This window comes from Glycine max, chromosome 17, assembly GCF_000004515.6.
Source record: "Glycine max cultivar Williams 82 chromosome 17, Glycine_max_v4.0, whole genome shotgun sequence".
Lineage (NCBI taxonomy): Eukaryota > Viridiplantae > Streptophyta > Magnoliopsida > Fabales > Fabaceae > Glycine > Glycine max.
The window spans coordinates 24,077,237-24,105,180 of record NC_038253.2 but is presented as its reverse complement, the minus strand read 5'-3'; the positions used below and the strand labels follow the sequence as shown (position 1 = coordinate 24,105,180).

At 33.9% G+C, this 27,944-nt stretch overlaps 2 protein-coding genes across 3 annotated transcripts; both read left to right on the top strand.

Moving 5' to 3' along the window:
- The first annotated feature begins 614 nt into the window (after positions 1-614).
- On the top strand, positions 615-11,835 carry LOC100815329 (protein RRP6-like 2). Its single transcript, XM_003551051.5, has 15 exons — positions 615-1,411; positions 2,871-3,026; positions 3,816-3,974; positions 4,051-4,134; positions 4,349-4,428; positions 4,568-4,618; positions 6,654-6,771; positions 7,486-7,568; positions 7,757-7,802; positions 8,630-8,717; positions 8,806-8,975; positions 10,367-10,432; positions 10,521-10,658; positions 10,751-10,849; positions 10,969-11,835. The coding sequence occupies exons 1-15, from the start codon at positions 731-733 to the stop codon at positions 11,617-11,619; spliced, it is 2,670 nt and encodes an 889-aa protein (XP_003551099.1). The 5' UTR covers positions 615-730; the 3' UTR covers positions 11,620-11,835.
- An 11,895-nt stretch (positions 11,836-23,730) lies between these two features.
- Positions 23,731-27,734, top strand: LOC100819405 (2-aminoethanethiol dioxygenase-like). Of its 2 annotated transcripts, none has more exons than NM_001399824.1 (5): positions 23,731-24,417; positions 25,463-25,584; positions 25,691-25,850; positions 26,165-26,368; positions 27,356-27,734. In NM_001399824.1, exons 1-5 carry the CDS (start codon positions 24,135-24,137, stop codon positions 27,484-27,486), a joined length of 900 nt encoding a protein of 299 aa, NP_001386753.1. In that variant the 5' UTR covers positions 23,731-24,134; the 3' UTR covers positions 27,487-27,734. The 2 variants fall into 2 exon arrangements, with proteins under 2 accessions (NP_001386753.1, NP_001241359.1); NM_001254430.2 differs by having other exon boundaries at positions 27,350-27,734.
- Positions 27,735-27,944: the final 210 nt, after the last annotated feature.

Genomic DNA, 27,944 nt, shown 5'->3' with positions numbered 1-27,944 from the left:
ATTTGCATTCAATGACAATTAACATAGATAATGTGCTAAAAAAAATAACTACAATGATGATAATTAACCTAATGAATTGTGCTCCTCGTGAATTAAGATACATCTTATGAATTTGATTTTCTTCTAAAATTATCTCCACTCATCTTCTTTTTTATTCAAAAAATATTTCATCCTCCTACTTTAAAGATAAAAATAAAGATTACGAACATATATAATGTAATGTGTATCTTGCTACAAAAATTATGAATTTATAATCAATAACAATTAACATAGTGTAATATACTACACAAAAATATAGGGTGTAATGATGACAATTAATATTATGAAATATACTCCTCATGAATTAAGATGCTTCTCATGAATTTGATTTTTTTCTAAAACTATTCCCACGCATTTTCTTTTATATTTCAAAAATATTTCATCCTTCTCCTTTTTATATAAAGATAAAAATAAAGATTACCGGCATATATAGTGTGAATAATTAAAATCAGTCAAATAAAGTGTTCGCATTTTAATGCATGATCAAATTTTCATACACACTTTTATCGCCACTTGCTCTCTCACACCCAAAACACGTGACATAAACGTATATAAATACGAACTCAGTTTCGCACTTATAATTTTTTCTCACTTCAAAAAGCAAAACGCAGTGCTCGACAATGGTGGCGACGCTTCTAAAATCCTAAAACCCTAACCCTAACAAAAAAATCCCCAATCTTCGCAAGACTCGATGAACGTGGATCACGATCAGCCTCCCTCGGCGACGAAGGCCCAGGCGCTGCAGACCCTAACGGCGGGTCCTCTATCGTCGTCGGTGGCGAAGCTCGCTGCGTCCTCGCGGTGCATCCCTTCCGACAAGGACTTCCACTTCTACCGCAACTTCGAGGAGTTCAAGGTCCCCGTCGAGGAAATCGCTCGGGAGTCGCGGTCGATGCTCGAGGCCATCGGCGCTGCGGCAGCGCATGCGGCGTTCCCTGACAACGACGTCGACGACGACGCCGCATACGACTGGCTGGTAAACGCGAATGACGACGTTTTGGAGCGGTTCGACGCGTCGGTGGACGAGTTCCGGAAGGTTCGGCAGGAGGAAGAGGAGACTGGGCGTCCGGCGATGCATCCGATGGAGGAAGATGGGTTTCAATTGGTGACGGGGAAGAAGAAGAAAGGGGGGAAAGGGAATGTGACTCCGGCAGCGACGGGTTCTGAGGTGGCGGCAGTGGCGCCACCGGGAGTTACGGTGGCAACTAAGGATAAGAAGACGATGGGGCCGAAGTCGAAGGTTCCGTTTCATATACCAACGATTAGGAGGCCGCAGGATGAGTATAATATAGTGGTTAATAATGCAAACATGCCGTTTGAGCATGTTTGGTTGCAGAGGAGTGATGATGGGTTGAGCTTCATTCATCCACTGGTTAGTTTCTTAGTTCATTTCGCTAGCGTTTGTTTACACAGCTTGGTATTGTATAGCTTTGTTTTTTTTTTTTTTTGAGTTTGAATTTTAATTATGAGTTGATGCATCGCTGCCATATTAAGACTTTATAGGATGTGATTGTGATGGTTGGATTCGTTTTTAACGACTTGGCAGTGAGTTATTAGTATCAGCATAAAATCTTTTGTTGTTTTTTGTTATTTTTTCCTTTTTGTTTTGGTTTTCTAACAAATTTATGTTAAGTGAATTTTTTTTCAACTGTCTGATTGCAATCGGCCATAATTTAATATGATTTTTTGTTGGCCACTCATATATTTGCTTATGCTTAAAGGAGCTAGTTTTCACAGGTAGGTTATTCTTCTCTGTGTTTTCATTAAGGTAATTTGTGACTTTGGTTTGAGACTTGGAGTGTATATCAAGTCCATTAGGCAAGTTAATAACTTGCTTGACAGTAATGTTATTTCATGGATGCATGTTGTTAATTTAATATTTTAATATTTGGTTCTCAACCCCTGAAACTGGATTGAATCATAATCTTAGAAAGTTTGGTTCAATCCCAACTCCATTGCCTATATGTGGAGAGGTCTAATAAGTGGACCTAGCATGCCTTGATAAGAGAAGGAATTTGGATACTCTTCTGTTGTTAACTAACATGATGTGGTTCTGTTGGGAGAGAAAGAAACAATTTTTTATTTTCATTCAACTATGACCTACCATGATTAGTTGTAGGACCACAAATTATATATTCTTTTTATGTCTTTCTTTCTCCAACCTGACCCTATCCTGTTAACAACAAGAGAAGATCCCAAATCCCATTTGAGAACAACATTAGTTAAACTGAATTGTGCCCACTTCTGCCAGTTATAAGTTTAGTTGCATGGTCTCTTGAATCAAGAGGAGATAACAATGGCAGTTGCATGTGGGTGTTTTTTTAGCATCCTTAAAAGCAAGTTCAATCATGCTGACTATTTACATGTTGGTACATGGTATGGTATACTTGAAAGCAATAGCTTAGGTTTAATGATATTTTCTGTATCATGTTGATACCTTTTCATTCTTGTAATTTTAGATGAACCAGGGTTATGGATTCAATGAGCCTTGTTGAAAGTCTTTTGATGCATGAAGGGGTAAATCATTTTCAAAGGGGTAAATGCTATTTTTGGCATTGAAATCTTGTTAGAAATAACTTTTGGTTGTTTGATAGCCTTCTACATCTAAGTCCTGCTTTTCTAGCAATTAAATCTCCATAGAATAACTTTTTATAGTCTTATTTTGTTTTGCATTAGTAATCTCTATCCCTTGTGTGCGTGTGTGTGTGTATGCAGGCGTATTGATGGAATTTTCTTATAATTTTGATTATCTTTTGTTCTGTGGAGATGTTTTTATTTTATCATCCTTCTCTATCTTTTTGTGTTAATCTATTATTAATTTATTATTCCAGGAAAAGCTATCTGTTTTGAATTTTGTTGATACAAATCTTGGGGATGTTGTGCCTGTGAAGCCTCCCTCGATAGAAAGCACCCCTTTTAAGCTCGTTGAGGAAGTCAAAGATTTAAAGGAGTTGGCGGCTAAGCTGCGTTCTGTTAATGAGTTTGCTGTAAAACATGATTACTATTCATAAAGTTTTACTTATAAATTACCTCATGACCAGTTACATAATTTGCTTCTTGCATCTTATATGTGCAACTGCAATGACACATGAAAAAGAAATCTAAATTCCCATGGGTTTACCTTAGAAAAGATAAATCTTTATTCTAAGTAGTGCAAATTCTGAAGCTACTCTATCCAACTTCAGAGAGAAATACTAAAACTAATTTTTTAGATTATTAATTTTTGTCAAATAACATATTTAATCATCATATATCCTTTGAACATTTTTCAATTAAAAAACATCTTTTCTTTAAGGCTCATACTAAGGAGCACAATTTGGACAGGTTATTAAGCTCTAATGATGTGTCACACATGAAATTTCACTGTATAGTAGTGTCATTTATGAGCCTTCATCTTATAGCTTAAACTTTTAGATTTGGTCATTGACAAAAGTAAATTGTTATCATGTCATTTTTCTGGTTTACTCTTAACCTGAAAGTTATTCAGGTTGAGGTAGCAATTTGCTTAACTTGTATTGCTGCCATTTTGTTTGGAGTTATGTTTCTTTGTTGATTGTGAGGATAGATTTTAATATCTCAGTTTTATTGTTTTTGTACTCTATAGGATAGGATACAGTTCTTGAACATTTTGTTTGCCTTTAGATGCTCTCCTTTTTTTATTGCTTTTGATTATTGGGCTGATATTCCCCTTTCTTGTAGTCACTCCCTCCATTACTTCCATTCATTGCATTCTTTTGACTTATTTATGTATAATGACTTGAAGTTGAAATGTATAGGTTGATTTGGAACATAATCAATATCGGTCTTTCCAAGGTTTGACTTGCCTGATGCAAATTTCAACAAGGACTGAAGATTTTATTGTTGACACATTGAAACTTCGCATTCATATTGGACCCTATCTAAGGGAAATCTTCAAGGACCCTGCCAAGAGGAAGGTTAGCTGCACATAATTGGTTTTTCTCTTAATTCAACTTATTTGTCTCATTCTGTTGACATTTATGGGTTAATTAGGTCATGCATGGTGCGGATCGAGATATTGCATGGCTTCAACGAGACTTTGGAATTTACATTTGTAATTTGTTTGACACTCACCAGGTTTGTTTAAATGCTCTGGCTATTCAATATTTAAAGTTTGAAACTATTTCCTTCTAATTTATCAAGGCAGAAAACTGTACTATCAGTTATTTGGTTCATACTGGCTCTGGCTCTGCATGTGAAATTTCAGTGTTTTGGTGTTCATATGTATTTGTAATGTTATTGCTGAAGAATTTATTGCACTAGACTAATCTATTTTGATTACCTTGCTTAGGCTTCAAAGTTGTTAAACTTGGAGAGAAATAGTTTGGAGCATATTCTACATCATTTTTGTGAAGTTACTGCAAACAAAGAGTATGCTGTCTTTAGTTCTTCGCTTTAATTTTTTGAATTAACCCATTGAGCTTAGATGCTTTACTAGTGCTTCTGGCATGATTTTTCCATTTTTCCCTTAAATAAATTCTGGAAGCTATACATTAACAACTTCTTGCAGATACCAGAATGCAGACTGGAGACTACGTCCACTTCCTGATGAGATGATAAGGTATGATTAACTTTTAACTAGTCAGATTTGACACTTGATTCATCATTTTTTTCACCCTTTGTCTTCTTTTTGCACTATTGGATTTTAAATGTGTTTGGTTTCCTAAAATATACTGGAGCTAATTAATGAGTAACCTAGTTTTGCGTGATTGTTTAGCATACTAGGAATCTATAGAATCTGGTAATCCTTGGTTTGATTGTTTGCCAGTTCCCTTTGTATTTGGGTGGTGTTTACTTGCAACTGACCTGATAGTATAACAATGATAACCTTATCCTATTAGGTGAGGTCGACTTCATGGATACAATGCCATTAGGCGCAGTTAAAAGCCGGATTTTCAGGGTTATCATTTACCATTAGGATTGCTTTTATGAATTCCTGCAATGTTCATCTTGTTCTTTCTCTATTCCTTTTCATAGGGTTAAAAAACCATGCTATCTACCCATATGGGTGCCTTTACACATGTGCAAATCACTTTAACCCATTTTCTGTCATCTTTACCTTGATAGGTATCTTACTAATATCTCTTTGTACACAATCATTTCTTATCCTATCCTTTGTTGTGTATTACACATTTATATCAACATACTCATTTTTGCTACTCCCTTATTTCTTGTTTTGTTAAAGCGTAACAATCACTACTAGAGTATAGCTAGCTGTATAGTAATACAAAAAAACTTTTCTTTGAGCTTGGTAGGTACTTTATAGTCTCAACTAGCTCCTCCAAATGTCCTCCATTTTAACTGCCCAGCTTGTATCTTCTCTGTGACATTTTCATTATTTTGTAGATGTTGATCCTAGATATTTAAAATTGGAAACTTTTTGTATGACATCTTTTCTAATTTTTACCTCCTTAGTCATTTTCTTGTTTCTTGCTAAAATTGCAATGCATATTCTCTTATTCCTACTCAAGCAAAATCTTATGCTTCAAGTGTCTGTCTCTAAAGTTCAAGTTTAGAGTAAACCCCTTCCTTGATTCCACAATAAAAGTATTTTTATGGGTAATCTTTTGTATGTCCTTGGTAAGCACACCGAAGACTATTTTAAACAAGGACTCAAGGCTGAGCCTAACGTGAACTTATTTCTACAAGAAAATCTTTAGTCTCACCTCTAGGAGTTCTTACATCGACTGTTACCCCACCATTCATTTCTAGTATATAGTCCAGATACAAGTCACTCAAACACGGAATTGTAACATTTGTATTTGTATGCATAGTTAATAGCATGCTATAGCGTGCAGCAATAGCATTTTAGCTTTGTGTCATGATTCATGTCATGGCCTGGCCACAGTGGAAGTGGAGTTTTGTCATTTTTTTGTAGTTGTGTTTGTATTTGTATGCATAATTAATAGCATGCTATAGCGTGCAGCAATAGCATTGTAGCTCTGTGTCATGACTGCCATTTTTTTTTGAAGTGGTGATAGTGACCTGAATTGCAAAATGAAAACACAGAGGCACTATAGTTTACAGATCATTGAAATTGAATCCTTGCTTTGCTTCCTTTTTATTTGATTGCCCCTTAAGTTTTTGATGTTAAGTTTTCCCTGTTAAATTAAAAATATGCTTCAACATGCATCATCATTCTTCAGAAAATGACACACTAGGTTGCTACTCTGGGCCTTCACAGCTACAATAATTCTTGATCATTGTCAAGAGTATTATTAGAATCAGAAGGCTTTTCACTATTTACTTTGAGTCTCACCCGTTGTTTACCAGCTTGTAATTTATGTTGTTCAGTTCTTCTCTCTTGTTTTCCATCCGATCTTTGTTCTTCTCTCCTCAATCTTTATCTCTTTATTCTTCTCCCTTTCGTCTGCAGAATACTACCAGCAGTATAAATGTATTCTAAGGAAATTAAAATTTTCACAAGCATTGCTGATTTATTCTATTACGACAAACCTTGGGTTTATTTCCCCTCCCAAAAAAAGAAATTAGTTTACTTGTTTATCTTGGTTTTAGCTTGATGATTACTGGCACACTGTCATGGGCAATCTAATTAGTAATTATTACAATCTAATTAACTGTTTTTGTGATGACAGATATGCCAGAGAAGATACACACTATCTGTTGTATATATACGACTTAATGAGGATTAAGTTATTTGCCTTGTCTAAGGAGTCTGAAAGTTCTGAGTCTTCAGACACTCCTCTGGTGGAGGTAAGTATAACTATCATCTACAACAAAAATGTCTCTGACTGTGGATGCTATTACATTAAATTTTTAGATGAATTTGATTTGGTTGAACTGTTGAAGTTTAACATGTTTCTTTCATGCTTTACTGAGTTTGGAAATTTGTTTGTTTTAAATTTGTTAGTACTTTGTTTCTGTCACCTTCAATAAGTTTACAACGTTTAGTAATTTATGATTGCTTTAAGTTCTGTTTGTTAAAACTTTTACTAATTTAGCATAGTAGAAGGTAACATTTATGTTTATCAGTTCTTCCTGCTTTTTTCTTTATGATATTCATTGTGGTATGCATGTTTTGAGAAAGCCTTTCTCATGGAAATAGTTTTTTCTCCGTTCAAGAGTTATCTTAGGAAGCTGACTATAAAGCCATTTTTAGTTGGTGCCTATTAGAAATTAAACTAACTAGATGACAATGTGAACTATCATTCATTTCCACAATCCATAGGGTGCTCTTTAATCCCTGTAGGACTGCTTTGTCTCATTTGTTTGAACATTTGCACATGTTACAATAATGTGAAATGTGAAGACTGACTAGACCTGACCTTCCTTTCTATACAGATAAAGTTTTTTGGGCATTAGTTTTTGTTCTCAATCTTTAATCAAATTGAGATACAATATGACCGAATGGTTGGCTCAATGAACTTTCTTTTTGGTTTTTGACTGGAATTTCCCTTAAACCTACAGGTCTACAAACGCAGTTATGATGTCTGCATTCAGCTATATGAGAAAGAACTTTTGACAGAGAACTCCTATCTTCATATATATGGGTTCGTCAATAGCATTCTTTCATTAGTTATGCATTCTATGCCAGCAGCAATTGTTCACCAAGCATTTTTTGTATATCTTGATTACTTTTCTGACTCTTCTATATAAAGGGTTTATTTATTAAGTTCTGTTTTGCATGTAATGCATGCCAAGAAGTGTAAAACAAAGCTTAATTACTGTTTCTCTTTAGGTTGCAAGGGGCCGGTTTCAATGCTCAGCAGCTTGCCATTGTTTCTGTAAGTTTACTTCCTTTTAATTATTTGTAGCATCAATCTTGAATTACTTAATACTTAGAGGCAACAATATCTTGCCCCCTTTTTTTTCCCATCAAACACCATTCTTGCCATGAATATGAAAAATGTTTTCCACAGTTCTTCTAAGCAACACTTTGCATTAAATTTTGATACATGATTTTATTAAGTATTGTGGACAATTCTGTTGTCTTAATCTAGAAGCCATTATTTTCTCGTGAATCTCATTTTGACCCAAATGTGGTGAACTTATTCCCCTGGATTTTTATAGATTATTCTTTGTTAATTATTTCTCTTTATTTTATAAAGTTTTACTCCCTTAACATCACTCTGACCACTTTCATTGTCATTATCGAAATCTCAATTTAGCTATTGATATTTGATACCATTTCTTACCACCTTCATTAGTGTCATTATCACCTTTGTTTCTGTTACTTAAATAATAATACTACAGTTTCCAACTACTCTGTCATCTTAATCACCACTAAAATTTCTAGAATAGTTATCTTGCTGTTTCATGCTGGTTTCTATCATGAAACAGTTTGGGTTAGACACAAAGAAACTCTAATCTAATGGCCTTCCAAGCATAATTCATGTTTAAGTTTTTTACTTTTTTCTGAATCAATCCAAAATAGCTTTCACCTCCAAAAAGTCCTGATACAATGTCAGGATTTTGTGAGTGAATGCCCAACTTCAAACACTAAGAATGTGGCATGTCACATATTGCATAATTTGCATTTTGTTTTGGATTTCGTTGCTCTCTATTCTTAACATCTATTGTAGTTTATATACTCTGTTTTTCTGGTTTGCAGGGGCTGTGTGAATGGAGGGACATTGTTGCCCGTGCAGAGGATGAAAGTACAGGATATGTATTGCCAAATAAATCTGTTCTTGAAATCGGTATGAAACTTGTGCAAATTCTGTGTATCTTAATATTAGCAATTTGGATGTATGCTCATAATTTAATTTGTATTTACTTGTTTAAAAGCTAAGCAGATGCCTCTTACTACAAGCAAGCTACGGCGATTGGTGAAGTCAAAACACCCTTATGTTGAACACAATCTTGATACTGTTGTCAGCATCATTAGGCATTCAATCCAGAATGCTGCTTCATTTGAGGAAGCTGCTCAACAGTTGAAAGAAGCACAAGCTGTCACTGTAAGTAATATGTTTACAATTACCATATGAATGTTTGGGCAGAGGATATATTAATTTGTCAGCTGTGGTCTGGTAAAATATTAATTGTTATGAAGACAACAAGTTACTAATATGGGAGCTTCCTGTTTGTTATTTGTGCAACTTTCACAATTATTTAAAGGTTGTGTGTATAAAGTACAAAGCACTAACACTCATTTATATTTACAATCTTTGTTAAGTACTAGTGCGTTGCAAGTAATACATGCCCAACCCGGTAATACAATTTACCCAGTAATACTATGATTCATAAGAGCCATAATACATAGTAACCTTGTATTTAACATTACAATGTTCTAACACTTTCATTTAACAAGATCTAGTAGTTTGGTACAGCTAGTACAAGTCCAGCCCAATATTAGATGATAACTGTTGTAATGGGACTCCTGACACACATACAACCCCTAATCTTTTAGCTTGTTACAAAGAAACACAATGACTGTAACCTCATGGTTTTTATAGTGGCATGAAATTATTGTTTCCACACAATGTTAACATATAGTTATTGGAACTCTTAAATATATCTTTTGTTTTATAATCTATAGGCTTTATTCATTTAAATTCAATTTATAGTAGAAATAACATTTTTTGTTACAATACTATCACTAAAAATAGGACGTTTCAAGTTCATTGTTTAAGTATATTAAACATTAATATAGAAGTAAGGTATAGTTGAAGATTTGAATAAGTGAGGAAATTTTCTCTCACTCTCTCTCATCTCATTAATTGCTTTTGAATGGCATATATATAGGGTACAAAGAGAAGAGAGAGACAGCTTACACATACTGACCTAACCCTGCTGTCTCCTCTGAAAAGTAAGCTAGCTAAGTAACCATACATAGAATAAAACAAATATTCAACAGGTATTTTAAAGCATTTAAATTTGAAAAGGTCTCTAATAAACTAGGATTATGATAATTGGCCACTGCTGTCATTTGGATCCTTGGATCTGTTATAAATGCTGAGTCAGTTTCAAAACCGAAAAATTTGAGTAAGCTGAGATGTCTAAATAACTACTTAGAGAGTTTTAAAATTTTCTACTTCGTTTTTCTCCTTATGGGAGGAGGGCGAGCCCTGGTGCAGCGGTAAAGTTGTGCCTTGGTGACCTGTTGGTCATGGGTTCGAATCCGGAAACAGCCTCTTTGCATATGCAAGGGTAAGGCTGCGTACAATATCCCTCCCCCATACCTTCGCATAGCGAAGAGCCTCTGGGCAATGGGGTACGAAGAAGAAGAAGTTTTTCTCCTTATGGGAATTAATGCTACCAGCTTAATGGGTTGGTATTTAAATTTTATTCGTCTTAATTTCTGATTTTTGCATGTTGATTAAACTGTGTGATGATGATTGTTGTGCAGGCATCAGATGTAGTACCTGTTACAGATGGAACTGAAGATCCCCCATCTCATACACGGCATTCTAAGGTTGGAAATGCAACTAAAATGTTGGAATTGAAAATATCAGCTATATCAATATTCTTGAGAAGTCACCATTTATTCTTTCGACCTTCAGGAATCTTCTCAGCATCAAGCTACAAGTGTACCAATAAAAATTAAGTCCAATAGTCTTATTTTTGAGCCACCAAAGGATAGTCTCACAATTGCAGAGCAGAATAGGGATGCAAATGTTGGTGCACTTTCTACAGCAAAGGTTGCAAAATTTCTGTGTTTTAATATTAGTTCAATGTTTTAGCCTCCTAGTGATGAGCATTGATCTAAATTATATTGCTAATTTGTTGATAGGGGAATGGAGCAGCTGTTCAGGTGCTTAAAAAGCCTACTGGTGCTTTTGGGGCACTCCTGGGGAGTTCTGCTTCAAAGAGGAAGCTTGGTCCTGGTAAGGTATGCTTTCGTCAAACATCTCAATGAATGTCTCTAAATTACATACGTGATGCAAAATATGGAGAGCTCCATGTCTGTTCTCTACTTATCCATGCCACTTTTTTGGGGCTTATTCTTAGGGCAAGGAAGAGATCAAGCTAGAGCAGATTAGATCTTCTGTCAGTCTTCCTTTCCATTCATTTTTGGGTAGCAGTGAAAAGTCAGAACCTACAGAAGAAATTCCTAGTGTAGCATCTGAAATGTCAGAACCGCAGAAACCTGTTTCTGATGTAGTTTCTGCCTCTCCAGTAGATGAGATTATAATGCTAGAATCAGATACGGGTGCAAAGGATATGGAGCAGAATAACCTAGAAAACTCCAATGAACACAGGGAGAAAGATTCTGTTGTGTCCACTTCGGGAAAAGAGGATGAAGATGAGCCAGTATCACTGTCAGAATTGTCATCGAATTTAAAAAAATGCTTTCATTCAAATGATCAAAATAATAAAATCAGACAGCCCAAGAAAACTGAACAGCCCAGTGGCTTAGTGCAGCTGAAGCCATTTGATTATGAAGCTGCAAGGAAACATGTTAAGTTTGGAGAACATAAAAAGCATGCATCTTCCAAGGGTTCCGATGGTCATATGGAGGTAGTAGAGGACTCCGGTAGCAAGAAGCAGCGTTCGACAACAGGACAGGGACAAGCTAGTGATTTGAGTAAACAATTGCCACAAGGTAGAAGACGTCAGGCGTTTCCTGCTTCTGGGAATCGTAGTTCAACATTCCGCTGAGACAATGAAAATAGATTTTATGTACAAATTGACAAAGCCATATTTTCAATTTAGCAGTGTTAAATCCAACATGATCAAGATATATAATTTTGTGATTTAGCATAGGTTGTGTCATAAAAGCTCACATATTTTGATTATAATTTTTGTTCATTACTTGAGCAGCAACAGTTTTTTTGCGCCGATCAGCTATTGAAGGTGAAAATATTTGAGGGATCAGAAAAATATGTTAGACATTGAATTGTATTGTATTGGTTTGAAAATTCCAATTACAAGGTTAAATATGCTTTGCATTTAGACTATGGGGTTTTTCCGTTGCATTTAAATCTAGAATTTAATTTTGATAAACAATAGTTGATTTTGCTTTATTATCTATTCGTGTAAATATTAGAAAACAGTTGAATATAATAATTGAGGTTAAACAATGGGGTGATTTGTATCCTTTGGTGATTTTTTTGGCTATAGTTCGTTAAATTTATTTGTAAAGAAATGACAAGCTTAAGCATTTAATTGGACATTCTCATTTAGTTTAAACTGGTTTTTAATGAATGTTAAAAACTTTCAATTCAGTCGCAGAATTCTTTTTTTTTAGGAATTTAAAGGCTTAATTACAAATTTGGTTTCTAAATTATTTTAAAAGATTTAACTTGATCCCAGGTTCAATTTGATCCCAAGTGGTTAGGGTTTAAATTCTGATTGTCTTGGATATGAGGTAAATTATATTGGAAGGAGAATGTTCACCTTATATGCACTCATGTCGAGGTCACCATAGAAGATTCATCATTGCATTTGATAGAGATTATTCCGTACTAATGTCATAGTTACAAAAGAAAGATTCCATTTGATCCTCGAGTTTTCTTTTAAAATGTACTACTTTGATCCTTTCTGTCCAATTAAGCTGATGCTTTTAGAGGTGCAAATTTCCACAATTTTTACTTACGATCAGTTTGCACTTCTAATGAGGTCAGTTTAATTGGACGGAAAGGACCAAATTGATGCATTTTAAAAAAAATTGAGACCTAAATAGAATATTTTAAAAACTTGGGAATCAAATTGAATCTTTTAAAATATTTGAGGACCGAATTAATAATTAAGTCAATTTTAAAATGATTCATAATAAAATAATTTGTTTGGATAAAATATTTGAAAGAGAATTAATTTTTTGATATTTATATGAATAATTTTAATTAAAGATTTCAAATTCTTTAAAAAATTCTTTGATTTGAAATTCTTTTTTAGAGACGCTTACTCTTACTCACTTTCTCATTTGGCACTCACAACTAAAGGTGGTCAAGGGCTTCTATGACAAACATCGACACGAGCTGTTTTTCACTGACGTCGGCCAAGGCTATGATTTTGCCAACGTTGACTAAGAATTTTTTTGGCCGTCGTGGGTTAGGGCTAATTTCTCATAGATGCCAGTCATAAGAATTTTTCGCTGATGTTGACCAAGGATACTTTTTGGCAGTTGTCATCTAAGTTTTTTCATTTGATGTCAGCTAGTGATGTTTTTGGCTCGACGTTCTTTTTTTTTTTTTACTGACATCGTCCAGGGCTATTTTTAGTAGACGCTGTCTAGGGATTGTTTGGCCAACGTTAGCTAGGGTTTTTCTAACTGATGTCAGTTAGGGATTTTCTGGGTGATGTTGGTTAGATTTTTTTGGCTGACATTGACCATGACTATTTTTTAGTCAACACTTGCTAGGGTTTTTTCAACCAACATCACCTACAGATAATGTTTAGTCGATATCGATATGTTATTTTTAGTCGATGTATGATAGGGTTTTGTTTGCCAACATCGACTAGGGTTTTTCAGCCCACATCGATCAGAGCTATTTTTAACTAACATTGGTTAGGATTTTTCGGCCGATGTCAACTATATTTTTTTGGTTGACATCGACTAGATTTTGTTGGCCTTCATCGGTCATGATTATTTTTTAGCCCACACCTGGTAAGGTCTTTTAAGTCAACACTAGCTTGGGTTTTTGTTTGGCCAAAGCTATTTTTTAGTCAACATCGGCTAGGGCTATTTTTTTAGTCGATGTATGTTAGGAATTTTTGGCCAACATTGACTAGGATTTTTTGGCTGATGCCAACTAGGGATTTTTGGTTGACTTCGATTAGGTTTTTTGGTCGACATTGGTCATGACTATTTTTTAGCCAACATTGATTAGGGTTTTTGGTCGACATAAGTCATGACTATTTTTATTTGATGCTGCCTAAGAATTTTTGGCTTACATCGACTAGGATGTTTTGGCCAACATCGACTAGAGATATTATTTATTTGACACCGGCCAGGGTTTTTCTGCTAACATCGGCTAGGGTATTTTGACCAACATTGGCCATGGCTATAGTGGAAAAAAGTGTTTTTTTGTTTTTTTTTTTTTTTAAATTTTGTTGGTTTTTCGTTAGGTTATACAAACATATAGCAATTTTAAGTTTAAACATCCTTTTAGTCATAAATATGATCTTGTTTGTTTTTAGTCTCTCCTTTTAAAACATTTGACTTTTGGTCTTTCACTTTTGAAAACAGGTTAAAGTAAATGCTAACACTGGTTGTTAGTTGAATTTAATAGTGATGTTGATTTTGGATTCACACTTTGTGGCGATGTTTAATCCACCATAAAATAGACTTTAGCCTAAGCCTACTTCTGTTGCTTGTTATGATTACTTCCTCATTGTTTCTTCAATAAACATTCCAAATTTCAAATAAAAAGGCTTAGACACATGATAAAAATATGAACCAAAAAGAAAGTCATTGTCCCCAACACTTTTAATCCTTGAAGCTGATAGACAAGGCACACAACATACAAGCATTTCTTATGTGCAACCATGGCCATCTTCATGGAACCATCACTAATAAGCATCACCCAACAACCACCAAACCCAATAGCAAATAAGCCTCACACCACCCACATACTTGTCACTAGTGTTAAACCCACCATGACAACCATTACCAACCACAAGCAAAAAGCATCAATGGAGACTTATCCCGCAACTCATCACTCAGATTGTCATTTCCTTTTCGCTCATTGCTTCTTTATGTTTCTCATGGTCTCTTTCTTCAAGTATTTTGTGTTATTTATTTATTATTTGGTTCCAAATCCTCAAATTTGCAAATTAAGGAAGAGGAAAAGTTCATTGTTGTTGAGGGAGAAGAGGTGGCGGCATTAGTGCTGCCATGCATGATAGTAAGCAAGGTTGTGTGTGAAGGAAAGAGAAAGAGGACAAGAGGAAGGGGAAGGCGAGGGATGTGCGAAGAAAGGATGGTGGTGGCAGTTTAAGCACGACAAAGGGGGCTCAATCTTTGACGAGAAAGTTTGTGTGGAAGAGTGAGAGGGAAAACGCGAGAGAGTTGAAGAGGTAAAAGCAAGAGAACTACTCATTCGACCAAATAAAAGAGTGAATATATTCTTGTTAAGAGTGAGAATAATTTTGTTCTTGTTAAAAATCACCATAAAGTGCGAATCCAAAATTTACATTTTGTTGTGGTTAAAAATTAGCACAAATTGGTATCACTGTTAAGTTCAACTAACAAAGTTAGTGTTGGGATTTATTTTGACAAATGTTCAAAAATAGAGGACCAGAAGTTGATATTTTTAAAAGGAGGTATTTGAAACGAAAATGACCATATTTAGAGGGGCTAATAAGATTTTTAACCCTAACTTAAAATACAATGAATTTTTTATCTGAATTAAAAATTGTTAGTTTGATTGTTTGTGCCAAGTTTTAAATTGAACATATACAAGTATATAATAACAAAGTTGTTGTTTTTATATTCCCTTCTTTCCTATTTATAAGACTTAAGTTTGAAATAATGATTGTTTCTTTTTATAAGGGTCGATCTATAATGTTTCTTGCATTAATTATTTTTAGACTAGAAATATCCCCCATTAAAAGAAGAAAAAGAATGTACTGACAAAAAAAAAATAGAAGAGAGAGAAGTATTAATGACAAATATAATTTTGAAAAAAAGTTATAAATTTAAGACAAATTTATTGTTTTAAACTAAATTAATTAATCTTGATGAATTAAGTAATTGAATCTTATATATAGGAACAAAGAGAGTATATTTTTAAAATATATATTATGTCAATTTTGATGTATATCAATAGAACAAAAATCTCCCCAACTTCTCTACACCAAGAAAATAAAAAAATGGTGTGGTGGACAGAAAGAATAGGTCATTGTAAGAAATGACTAGAACCATGTTGAATGATAACTTAACTCCTAAAAATTTCTAGGTTCAATTGAAGCTGTAAACACTCCATGCTATTTACAAAACAAAATATATATTAGACCTATCTTGAAAAAGACTCCTTATGAATCGTGGAAAGGCCAAAAACCTTACAGATCTTATTTTCACCCTTTTGGATGTTATTGTTTCATCTTGATCACTAAGGACATTCTTTAAAGTTTGATTCTAAGTATGACAATGGAATATTGTTAGGATATTTCAAAACATCCAAAGCATATAGAGGATATAACTCTAGAACTTTAGTAGCACAAGACTTCATCCGCATGAGTTTAATGACAATAAGTTGATAAAGAATTATCAAATATGGATAAGTATTTTGTAGATACAAAGTCGGTTGACAACAAGGAGAAAACGTTCAATGAACTTGTAAATGTTGATTTGAAGAATTGAAGATTTAGTCTTAAGTTTTGGTTTTATGATTTTGCAATGCCAAACATGTTTGAAAAGATGTGGCATATGTATTGAAGGTTTTAGACTAGGCATGTGTGGAAAATATTATTTTAATTTTTGTTTATCTATGCTTAGTAGAGTATCGAGTATGATTAAAGATGGATTAATCTCTAAGTTTCTTAGAAGCAATGACTTCAACACAATGTAATTAATTACAAGATTATGTAATCAATTAAAAAGTGTTAGAACAAGCATATGAACTGACTTCTATTTGAAATTTGGCTAAAATCATCAAATTAATCAATTACTAGTTTTCATAATCGATTACAATGCAAGTTTCATAAGAAGGAAGACTTTGTGCTTCGAGATAATCAATTACCACATTTCGTGATCCATTAGTTTGAGTTAAAAACTTAAGGAGCTCTCTGTAAGACAAACTAATCAATTATTACATTTCATAATCGATTATTCTTGATTCTCAGAAGTTCAAACTAGTCTTTGTGAAACGAGATAATCAATTACCACATATAGTAATCGATTATTGTAACACCCTGAAATTTCGATAACTGAAAATAGATGTTTGATGTAATTCTTGCATTGTTCGATTAATTTGGATTAGTTGAGATATTGTGTGAATTATCTATGTGTGATTGCTTGGTGTAGATGTTAGGTTATGTGGAGTTTGATTGACCTGTGTTGTAAATGTGAGATTTCGAGTTTGACCCAAAAATCTATTTCGATAAAACCATGATCTTGGACTTGTTAACCGTTTGATAACCTTCAAACTTGAATTGTAGGTTCATGACTCATGTTTGCATGTTTTGACCGTTGGGATTTTCCAAATAATAATCTTTGGATAGCTTACTTAGCGAGACAAGCCCGCTAAGTGCAATTCCAACCCAAGAGAGAAATTCGCTTAGCGAGACAAGCACGCTAAGTGTAATTCCAACCCAAGGAGATAATTCACTTAGCGTGGAAGGTGAAGTTTCGCTTAGCGAAACGAGCTCACTAAGCGAGATCTGTAGATTATAAACATGGCCAACAATGTAAAAATACGCGTTTTCACCTCCCTCTCTCTCAATTCACGCCCAAAAACCCTAACACCTCCTCTTTCAGCACCCACGACCACCGGTGGCCGCCAGGAGCCGCAGTTGCTTGTCGTCGGAACACAACACGAAGATGAACGCTTTAATCAGAGTGAAATCTTCAGAATGCACCTCGAGGATTTGGTAGAGAACAGAGCTCTCAGCCCTTCTTTCGTGGTTTCTTCGAGGTAACCATGATTTCCTTGTCTTCTCCTAGTTAGTTTGAGCTTCTCTTAGTACCTCTTGTGATTTGGGTACCGTAATAGGATGTTTTATACTTCCTTTGAAAAACCTTTGAAAATGAGACGTTGTAGGAGTTACCCTTTTATAAAATTGATGTTATTTTCATGATCTTCGCTGAACCCAGTCATGTTGACGTGATCAGAATTTCAAAATGATGTCTCTTTGATGTAGACCCCGAAACACCCCTTAGACCTTTTTTAATTTGGATGGGTATTTGACCCTAACTGTTGATATTAACCTTGTCATTGAAATTTATACTAAATTGTCTTAGGTTTGGTATATACAGCTCTGCGATTGGACCGACAAACATGAACGTGAGAGACCTCCGAGCGACGCAGAGAGGAGCTGATGGAGAGATATCGATAGGTGATAGGAGTTTATTTTTGGTTTATAGCTTTTGTTACCATAGTTGGGGCCAGAGAACCCAATTATGGGGATGCATGTTTGTCCTTGTGCATGTTGATTTTCAAGAAAAACCAAGTTTTTGACTAGTGAGATGTGTTATATTAGTTATTAATGAATGAAATTGAGAATGATATTTGTTGTTGTATGAGACTTGTGTTGTCTGAAGGCCTGTAAAATGTGAATCCTAGGCACAAAATTTTATATGTATATATGTGGAATGCGATTATTGATGATGTTGATGACATATATATGAGATGATGTTGATGCTTATGATAATGTTGATATGAGATTATGTTAATGTTTATGATAATGCTGATATGAGATGATGTTGATGTTGATAATGACATTGAGATGAGATGATGTTGATATTGATGATGCCATTGTGATGGATGTATGGTGTGTATGTACGCGGGGGGTGCAGTGACTAAGTTGGATATCCCTGGAGGGGAAAATAGAGTGGTTAAAGAATTCTAAGCATCCCTGGAGAGGGAAAAAGATTACTTAGAATCTTTAATTATCCACGATCAATGTATTGACGGTGCCTATGTTTCATACTTCATATTGCATGAAAATAATATAAACTTTGTCAGTAAGTACTTGTAGTTTTTCATGAGGAAAAAACTTGTACTTGGGGGATGTCACTTGGTTTGGAACTTCCTTAAGACTCAGGCTGATCACCATGGGGAGGAAGTTGCCTATGCACGACAGGGTGACCTCGACACTTGCTGCCTAGCTTTCCTAAGTAAGAGTGTCGCGTGGAAACATTGATTACTTAAAGGGTGTGATTTTAATTGAACCTAAACTATGAATTAGTAAAGATTTTTGAAAAGAATCTATTCAACCCTCCTTCTAGATTTCCAACTATTCCAACAAATGGTATAAGAGCTAGGGTCTTGAAAATTAATCAAGGTTTTATCAAAATTCTTTGATTATTATGGAAGTTGCGCCCATTAACAAACCTGCACTCTTTTGTGGTCTGAACTATCCTTTTTAGAAAGTTTGTCTGAAATTTTTTAAGGAATATGTTAATAGAGGTATTTGGCATGCTGTGGTAAATGGTTATACAATTCTAACTCATGTTGTTAATGAGAAAACTGTAGAGAAAACATTTGAATCTTGGACTACAAAATAAATTAGAAGAGGAGAGTATGATTCTAAAGTTGTGAATATCATTCACTCGTTCTTGAGTTATAATGAATTTTTTAGGGTATTAGCATGTACTACAATGAAGGAGATGTGGGATCTTATACAAGTGACTCGTGAAGGTACTCCGGAGGTTAGAAGATCAAGGAAGAACTCTCTTATCTAAGAGTATGAGGCATTCCGAATGTAGCAAGGAGAAACTATTGGAGATGTCCAAAAGAGATTCACTCATATAGTGAATCATCTCAAAGGCCTTGGGAAAGTGTTTGAGTAAGAAGAGCTGAATGTAATAGTATTAAAATTCCTTAATAGAACATGGCAATTGAAGGTCACTGCTATTTTAGAGTCCAAAGACCTCACCTCCATCACATATGTTGAGCCATTTGGGAAATTAAGAGAATATTAAATAGACATGACTAAGATGGTTGAAGAGGAAGCTAAGGAGAAGAGGAGTAAAGGCTTAGCACTAAAATCCTTCATACCATATAGTAATGAGAGCGATGAAGAAAATGCAGAATGTTCCAAGAGTGAAAATCTAACACATATATTAGAAAGTTTAAGAAGTTCTTGAACAAGAAGAATCTTGAAGGAATATCCTTTCAACAAAAGAAGAATTTTAAGAATAATGACTCAACCTTCCCTGACTTCACTTGTTTCGAGTATGGCAAGCCGGACCACATAAAATCTGAATGCTCCATCTACCTAAAGAAACAACAAGGATGAGAAAAGAAGGCAATGAGTCATAGCAAGAGGAAGAAGGCTTACATACCGTGGGAGAAGAATGCTTCTAGCACTTCAAGTGATTCTAGCAATGAAGAAAAAGAAAAATTCTTGGTATAGGTAGCATTGGAAACTCACTAACTACCTTGATAGAGAATATTTTGTATGTGGATGGATTGAAGTATAACCTTCTAAGCATTGGCCAATTATGTGACGAAGGTTATACAATTTCTTTTAATGAAGATTGTTGCACTATTAGTAATCCAATCACAAATCAAACTAAGTTTATTGGTAACTGCATTGGAAATACGTACATGCTTAATGTAGATTGTGCTTCATCATCACGCTTGACATGTTTATGGCTAAGGCATAGAAGGGTAGCTCACATTCACATGAATCATTTAAATAAACTTATCTCTAAAGAGTTAGTTAGGGAAATTCCTAAGCTTAAGTTTGTGAAAGATGGTTCATGTGATGCTTCTCAAATGGTAAGCAATCTAGAATTTCTTTCAAAGCTAAAAATATGATTTCTACCTCTAGATCTCTTGAACTTTTGCATTTAGACTTGTTTGGTCTTTCTAGAACTATGAGCATAGGAGGGAACTATTATGCATTAGTGATTATGGATAACTATTCTAGATTTACATGGACTTTGTTTTTACCCTTGAAAAATAATGCTTTCAAAGCTTTTCAAAAATTAGCCAAACTAATTCAAAATGAAAAAGATTTGAAAATTAAAGCTTTAAGAACATGAGGATGAATTTTAAATGAGGAGTTTGAAACCATTTGTTAAAAGAATGATATTAATCACAATTTTTTTACTCCAAGAACTCCTCAACAAAATGGACTTGTGGAGAGGAAAAAATAGGTCTCTTGAAGAATTAACAATAACAATGTTAAATGAAAACCATCTACCTAAATATTTTTGGGTGGATGTGATTAGTACAACTTGCTATGTTCTTAATAGAGTGATTATAAGACCTCTCTTGAAATTGACACCCTATGAGATCCACAAAGGTAGGAAGCCAAATATATCACATCCCAATGTCTTTGGTTGTAAATGCTTTGTTTTGAACAATGACAAAGAATAAATTGACAAATTTGATGAAAAAGATGATGATGATTTCTCTTAGGATACTCATCTACTAGGGGCATATAGGATTTTCAATAAGAACTCATTAAAGATTGAAGAACTTTTCCATGTTGTTTTTGATGAGCCTAACCCCCCAAAAGGAGGGAAAGGTGCCTGTTTTTTATGATGATGTAGGGAGTCCAAGAAAAGCATCTCCAAGGAGTGAAGAGGTGATGAACAATGAACCTCAGGAAGGACCCTTATCATAAGAACTTCCCATGGAATGGAGAACACCTAGGGATCTCTCTATAAACAACATCATTAGAGACATTGAAATGGGGAGTGACTACTAGAAACTCTGTAAACTTGTTTTGTGAGCACATTGCATTTGTGTTACAAGTAGAACCCTTGCTTATAGAAGAGGCACTAAAAGATGAGTTTTAGATAATGTCAATGCATGAAGAGTTGAACCAATTCAAAAGAACTGATGTATGAGAATTGGTACGTTATACTAACATGAACATCATTGGCACTAAATGGGTGCTTAAAAATAAATTGGATGAACATGATTTGATCACTAGAAATAAATCTAGGCTAATAGACAAGGGCTATAACCAACAAGAGGGTATAAACTTTGGTGAAATCTATGCACCAGTAGCTAGATTAGAGGCCGTGAGATTGCTACTTGTTTATGCTTGTGTTATGAATTTCAAATTATACCAAATGGATGTAAAAAGTGATTTCCTATTTGGATACATTGAAGATGAAGTTTATGTTTCTCAATCTCATGGTTTTGAGGATTACAAAAATCTAAATCATGTGTACAAGTTTAAGAAAACTCTTTATTGACTTAAGCAAGGACCAAGGCAATGGTATGAGAGACTTAACAACTTCCTCCTTGAACAAAAGTTTGAGAGAGAAAGAGTTGATAAATGCACTTTTCATTAAAAAGTACTTTCATAATATTTTTCTTGTGCAATTTTATGTGGATGGTATTATTTTTGGTTGCATTAATAAATCTCTTTGTGAAGATTTTGTGCACATGATGCATGAAGTTTTAAATGCCAATGATGATAGAGCTAAAGTATTTTCTTGGTCTTCAAGTAAAACAAATGGATCATGAAACATTTCTCTATCAAACAAAGTATTTAACAAATTGGACAAAAGCAAGGAAATTCTCAAGAAGTTTGATATGGACAAGAGAAAGGAGGCTCCAACTCCTATGACTACAAATTGCTATCTAAGTGTGGATGAAAAAGGAAAGTCTATTAATTAAACAAAGTATAGAGGTATTATTACTTCCCTACTTTATATGACTACAAGTAGATCAGACATCATGTTTAGTGTTTGTATGTGTACACACTATAAATTTAGTCCCAAGGTGTCTCTCTTCTCAGTTGTGAAAAAGATTATAAAATATTTTAAAAAAAACTTTAGACGTTAGCCTACGGTACCTTAACGATGTTGAAATCTCCTTTGTACGATACTTAGATTTAGACTTTGTCAGATATAATTCATGGACGAAATAAAAATAATTGATTATTAGATAAAATATATATTTTATTTTATAAATAAATTACAGTATATTGATAATTTTAATTTTTTTAATAAGAATTAAAAATATGTATACTGTGAAAACGAAGAATTAAAAATAAAATTTTTTTTTATAGAAGCTAAAATAAAAATACGTAATATTTTAAGATACACAAAATATATTAAATTCTTAGACTTTATATTTTTTCAACTGAGAGAACAAATCCTAAGTTACGACACGTAACTTCTTTTTACAGTCCGCAAATTATGTCCATGCGCGTTACACAGCACATCACATTGATCATTCATCCCCTTTAATGACAGATCTAAGAAAGCTTTTATTTATTAGTTTCCTTTTTTTTATAATATAATTATAACTATCACAGATCTAACCAAGCTAGCTTTAACTACAAACGGATTAAGATATTACCCCAACATTTATTTAATCAATAATGATGTTTTTTTTAAGGCTAAGTATATTTTTTACCGGATACAATTCTATTTGAGTCAGATAAGATTATGATGTGTGATAAAAAAATTTCTCTAAATATTTAACACAACTGCACATATATGACTCAAACTGAGATATATGATCAACAATTTCACATTAGTCGATTCATTACTTAATGATTAAATGATTTTCTTTTTTATACCATGATATTGGTGTATAGTATCCATCAATTTTTTCATTGATGATTAATTTCTTTAATGAGATCTCTTCTTCTTTAGTAAGATCTTTTCTTTCAATCACATTTTTCTTATACACAAATTCAAAATCTTACTTAAGAAAACCGAGTTTAAGACCCCGAAGTTGAGAAATGATCTCCCTCTTATAATTAGTTCGCATGACACCTTTAATATTCTCAAACTCCCTGTAGAAACCAGCAACGGTGAATAAAGAAAGAAAGCTTACAAATTACACAACCAAGGGGCTGTTTTGGTAAATCCACATTGTGTCGCCGTCTCAACTCAAAACAAGGGGTCGCTCTAACCGCTAGTTCCCAAACAAAATCTATGGGGGGCGGGAAGTGGATCCAAATACTGGTTTTCCTTTTCATTTATTTTTATTTTCTCCTTTTATAATTGATTGCTTAGGACTTCCAATAACGGTTCACATTTGTCAACCAAAGAAAAAGCACTATCCCATGCTAAATGGCCCATGGTTTTCCATCTTTGGATATATTTCATTATTTTAGTATTTTTCTTTTCTCTCTCTACGTGTCTATCTTTCTTCAAATATATATTAACATGACATCCAACTTTCTCCCACAACATTCTCTAACATCCCCAGAAATATCATATATCGTATCATCCTTAATATAAGCTTTATTTTGTGTCAATTTTGCACTGTTTAATTTCTACAAATATCAAAGATCCCCCTTCCTCTTTTAGTCAAACCATATTTCATATTTGCACCAAATTTTTTTTACCAAGATTTGTAAGATCACAATTCACAAGCCCCAGAGAAGAAAAGGGAAAATAAATCCTTGAAAGTTTCATTTTTGACAAATACAGTTGAAGCAAAATTGAATTAGGTAATAGTTATCCTTCAAGGACATAGGGAGGGCTATATAAACCTTTCTTCTGATGTTGGTGTGAAAGTGGCTTTGTGAAAAAGGACAAAGGCTTGTTCAGCGATCATAACATTGAAGATTTTGTATTCACACGTATGAAGAGGGATAATAATATTGGTGGTGTCTCGATTGAAATGGAGCAGGGTGGAGACAGAGTTGGACATGTTAACAAGGTTATTGGTTATGGGAAAAGGGTCATTGTTAAGAAGAGGAAACCTTACCATCATCATCATCGTAGGATTCATAATAAGAAGACAGTGCCTAATAAAGTCCCAAAGGCACTTCAGGAGCTATTTGTTTCATGCAGGGAAACATTCAAGGGTCCTGGTGGTACTGTTCCCTCACCACAAGATGTTCAGAAACTGTGTCACATTCTTGGTACGATTTCTTTCTATTTGTGCTTCGAATCTTGTAGTTTCGGTAAAACTTAATTTTAGTTCTCCAACTTCAACTTTTATCGATTCGATCTTTTTGAACTTTACAAAAGCAGTTTCCTTCCCTCTTCACCGTGAAAAAGGTCTATGAGAAAGGTTGAAAATCACTGTTTTTCTAAAGTTTAAGGACCCAATTAATCAAAATTAAAATACAAAAACTAATACTAATTTTTATTGAAAACACATGGGACTAAAAATATATTTTATCTTTTATTTTTAGCCTAACTTCGATGTGCTTGTATACGAAAATCTGGGAATTTTGATGTATACTGCCTATAATCAGCCAAAACGTCAAAGTAGAATGCCCCTTTACATAAATTGTTTTTTTTTTAGATGGAAAGTGTGTGCCCATTCATATTCCTTAGCTTTTGCACCACACTGAGGATTCAATTCTTTTGTCTTCACGCCGTAGTGTTCTTTTTTTTAAATCAAATTTTCAATTTTAGTTGTGTATATTTTGTTCCTTTTTCAAATTGATAATATAACGTCAGTTTTCTTTAGTTATTGGGTGTTTTGTTCTAATAGAGATATATGGTATTCAAGTGATTCCAGTTCCTTTCTTAAAAAAAAAAAGTGATTCTAGTTCCATCCACTTAGGACGAGTCAGTGAGTGATTGGTACTTTTCATTCTTTCATTCCCTTTTAAAAAATTAAATAAATTCCAAATTTCAAGTTTTAGCACAGGAAAAGAATGAAAACATTTGAAGTGTATTTGTTGTTTAACAATATGGTGAATGTGAACACTTCAAGAAAACAATTTACCGCTCTTTTACTTTTTTCTTAGGGGAAAATATAATACCAGTTAACTCTTGTCTAAAAGTTGCACAAATTGATATGCATTTTGTGCACAAACTAGCATTTGCAAGTCATATTCTATTATCCTATACTTAATGTGTATAGGTATTTAATTTTCTTCCTAAATTCAGGTTCTTAATTAATTCCTATTTGCCTCATCATCTGAAGTGTTGTTGTGATGCTTCAATAACCAGATAGCATGAAGCCAGAAGATGTAGGGCTAAGATCAGATCTGCAGTTCTTCAAGCCTGAAAATATTGTCAAAGAGAACCAAAGGGTCACGTGCACAACCATATATAGTTGTGAGAATTTCTCGGTATGTCTTGTAACCTCAAATTTTAGTCATTGTTCACCAAAGCAATTCCTAGTTAGATGTGTGTACTTAATTTTAAAGGGCATTTTTTTCTCTTTTGTGCATGCAGCTCTGCCTCTTTTTCCTACCTGCAAAGGGAGTCATTCCCCTCCACAACCACCCAGAAATGACTGTTTTCAGTAAACTTCTTTTGGGTCAAATGCATATTAAGTCCTACGATTGGGTTGATTCTGAGGTCTCTCATAATTTGTTGCACCAACCATCTCAGTGTGAGTATCATATCTCTATCAAAATTAAATTAAATGGTAAAATATGTTTTTAGTCCTTATATATATATATACTGTCTAGTTGAAAATCTTACTTTTAGTCTCCAAAAAATTAGCTAGTAAGCTCAGGAACTAAAAATATTTTTTTTATAAAGTTCATAAATTACGCAAATATCAAAATGTTCAGGAGCTAAAGACAAGATTCATAAAAAATATAGAGATTAAAAACATATTTTACTCTAACTTAAATGAATCTGAATTCATGGGATATATTAGTATTTTAAATTTGACCAATCATGCACTTGCTGTTTTTGCAGTCAGATTGGCAAGGTTAAAAGCTAATAATGTGTTCACAGCACCCTGCGACACTTCAGTTCTGTATCCACAAAGTGGAGGCAACATCCATGAATTCACAGCTATAACTCCATGTGCTGTGCTTGATGTCCTTGGGCCACCTTATTCCAAAGATGATGGCAGGGATTGCTCTTTCTATAGAGATCACCCTTATACTGCTTTTCCAAGTATGCAACACTTTAACTTTTGACAACAATTATATGTCAATGTTTATAATTTAGCTTGTACAGAATGACATTTTGAGACAAATGGTTAGTTCAAGGTTAAAGCAACTAAAACTTGAGTTTAGGCCAATCAATATTTGTTATTAGTTTTTTAAAGTAAAAAATGTTACACATTACCTATAAGGTCTCACATATTACTTGTTTTCCTTTAAAGTAAAAAAAGTCTTTCAATTTTTGCTTTAGGTTTCACTTTCTGTTGGACTGATTCTGTATCACATGTTTGTTCCTTAAAAACAGCTTTTATTATTAAGGATTTTTTTTTTTGGTCGAGCGCACAACTTCTCTTAAGGAAAATAAAGTAATAAAAATTTAACCAAATGCTTAAGACTTGTTTGTTTTACTTTTAAAATCAATTTCTCCAACCATGCAAATGTTTCATTATAAATTTATGGCTAAGATTAATTCAGACACATATTTCAATTACATTTAAATGTTCATAATCAATTCTATAATTAAATACTTAGAGGAAGAATTACACTATTCATAATCTTGTTCAATTTTATAGGATTGTTTTCTATGGACTTATTTGACTCAAACAAAAATAAATCAAAGTCCAATATAGTTTATGGGTTTGCAACCTACAAACAACCTGGTTTTTATGGTATGTGTCTTGGATTCCCTAATAGGAAACTTGTGCTTTTTTTATTTTTTATTTTTTTCAAGTAAATTGGGCCTTAAAATATTTCTATTGCTTGGATATCTTTGGTTATAAAGTTTGCAACCATAAAGCTGTGACCTCACGTGGCACAGTAACCAGTAGTACTAAATTTGGAAGGAAAAAAAATCCTCAATTAAACATGAGCTACACGAGGTGGCAGCTCTTGATTGGATCCAAATTAGTCCAACATGAATAAGAATTTACATCAACTATGCTATGTTCAATTGTTCATTATTGTTGAATCTGACAAATTATGATTTTGAAAGCTGCAGATGGAGAAAGTGGTAAGGTGAAAGAAGAGAATGATAGTTACGGATGGTTAGAAGAAATTGAGATGCCAGAAAACTCTCAAATGGATGGAATTGAGTATTTGGGTCCTCCAATTATAGAGACTGCCCTATAGATAAGATCAACATTTGACACATATTCCGTAGCATGTCCTCTTAGCTGTTCTTATTGTGCATACCACAGGCATATATAAAGAAATTTTCCACCTCTCTCAATGTGTTGGTTTTTGTTCTCTAGCTAGCGCTTAAATTTTACTATGTTTAAAATAAAGCTCTAATACCATTATTTTACTGTTAGTTGTTACATTTTGGATGTTGTACAACCAAATTTACATTATATATATGAGGCTGATTCTAAAGGAAAGAAAAACTGTGGGCTTGAGTTTGTTTACCTGTCAAATACTTTCGATTTTTTTTATTAGGCTTGGTTCCGGGTTGTATGGTTAACGTTGTGTACACTTGACCAAGAATTTGGAAACAAGCAGTGAACAATGTTGACTTGTTTAAGGAAACCATTAATGTGGGAATTGAAACCTTCCCCAATACAAGGTCAAAGATATGCATTTCTCGGGAC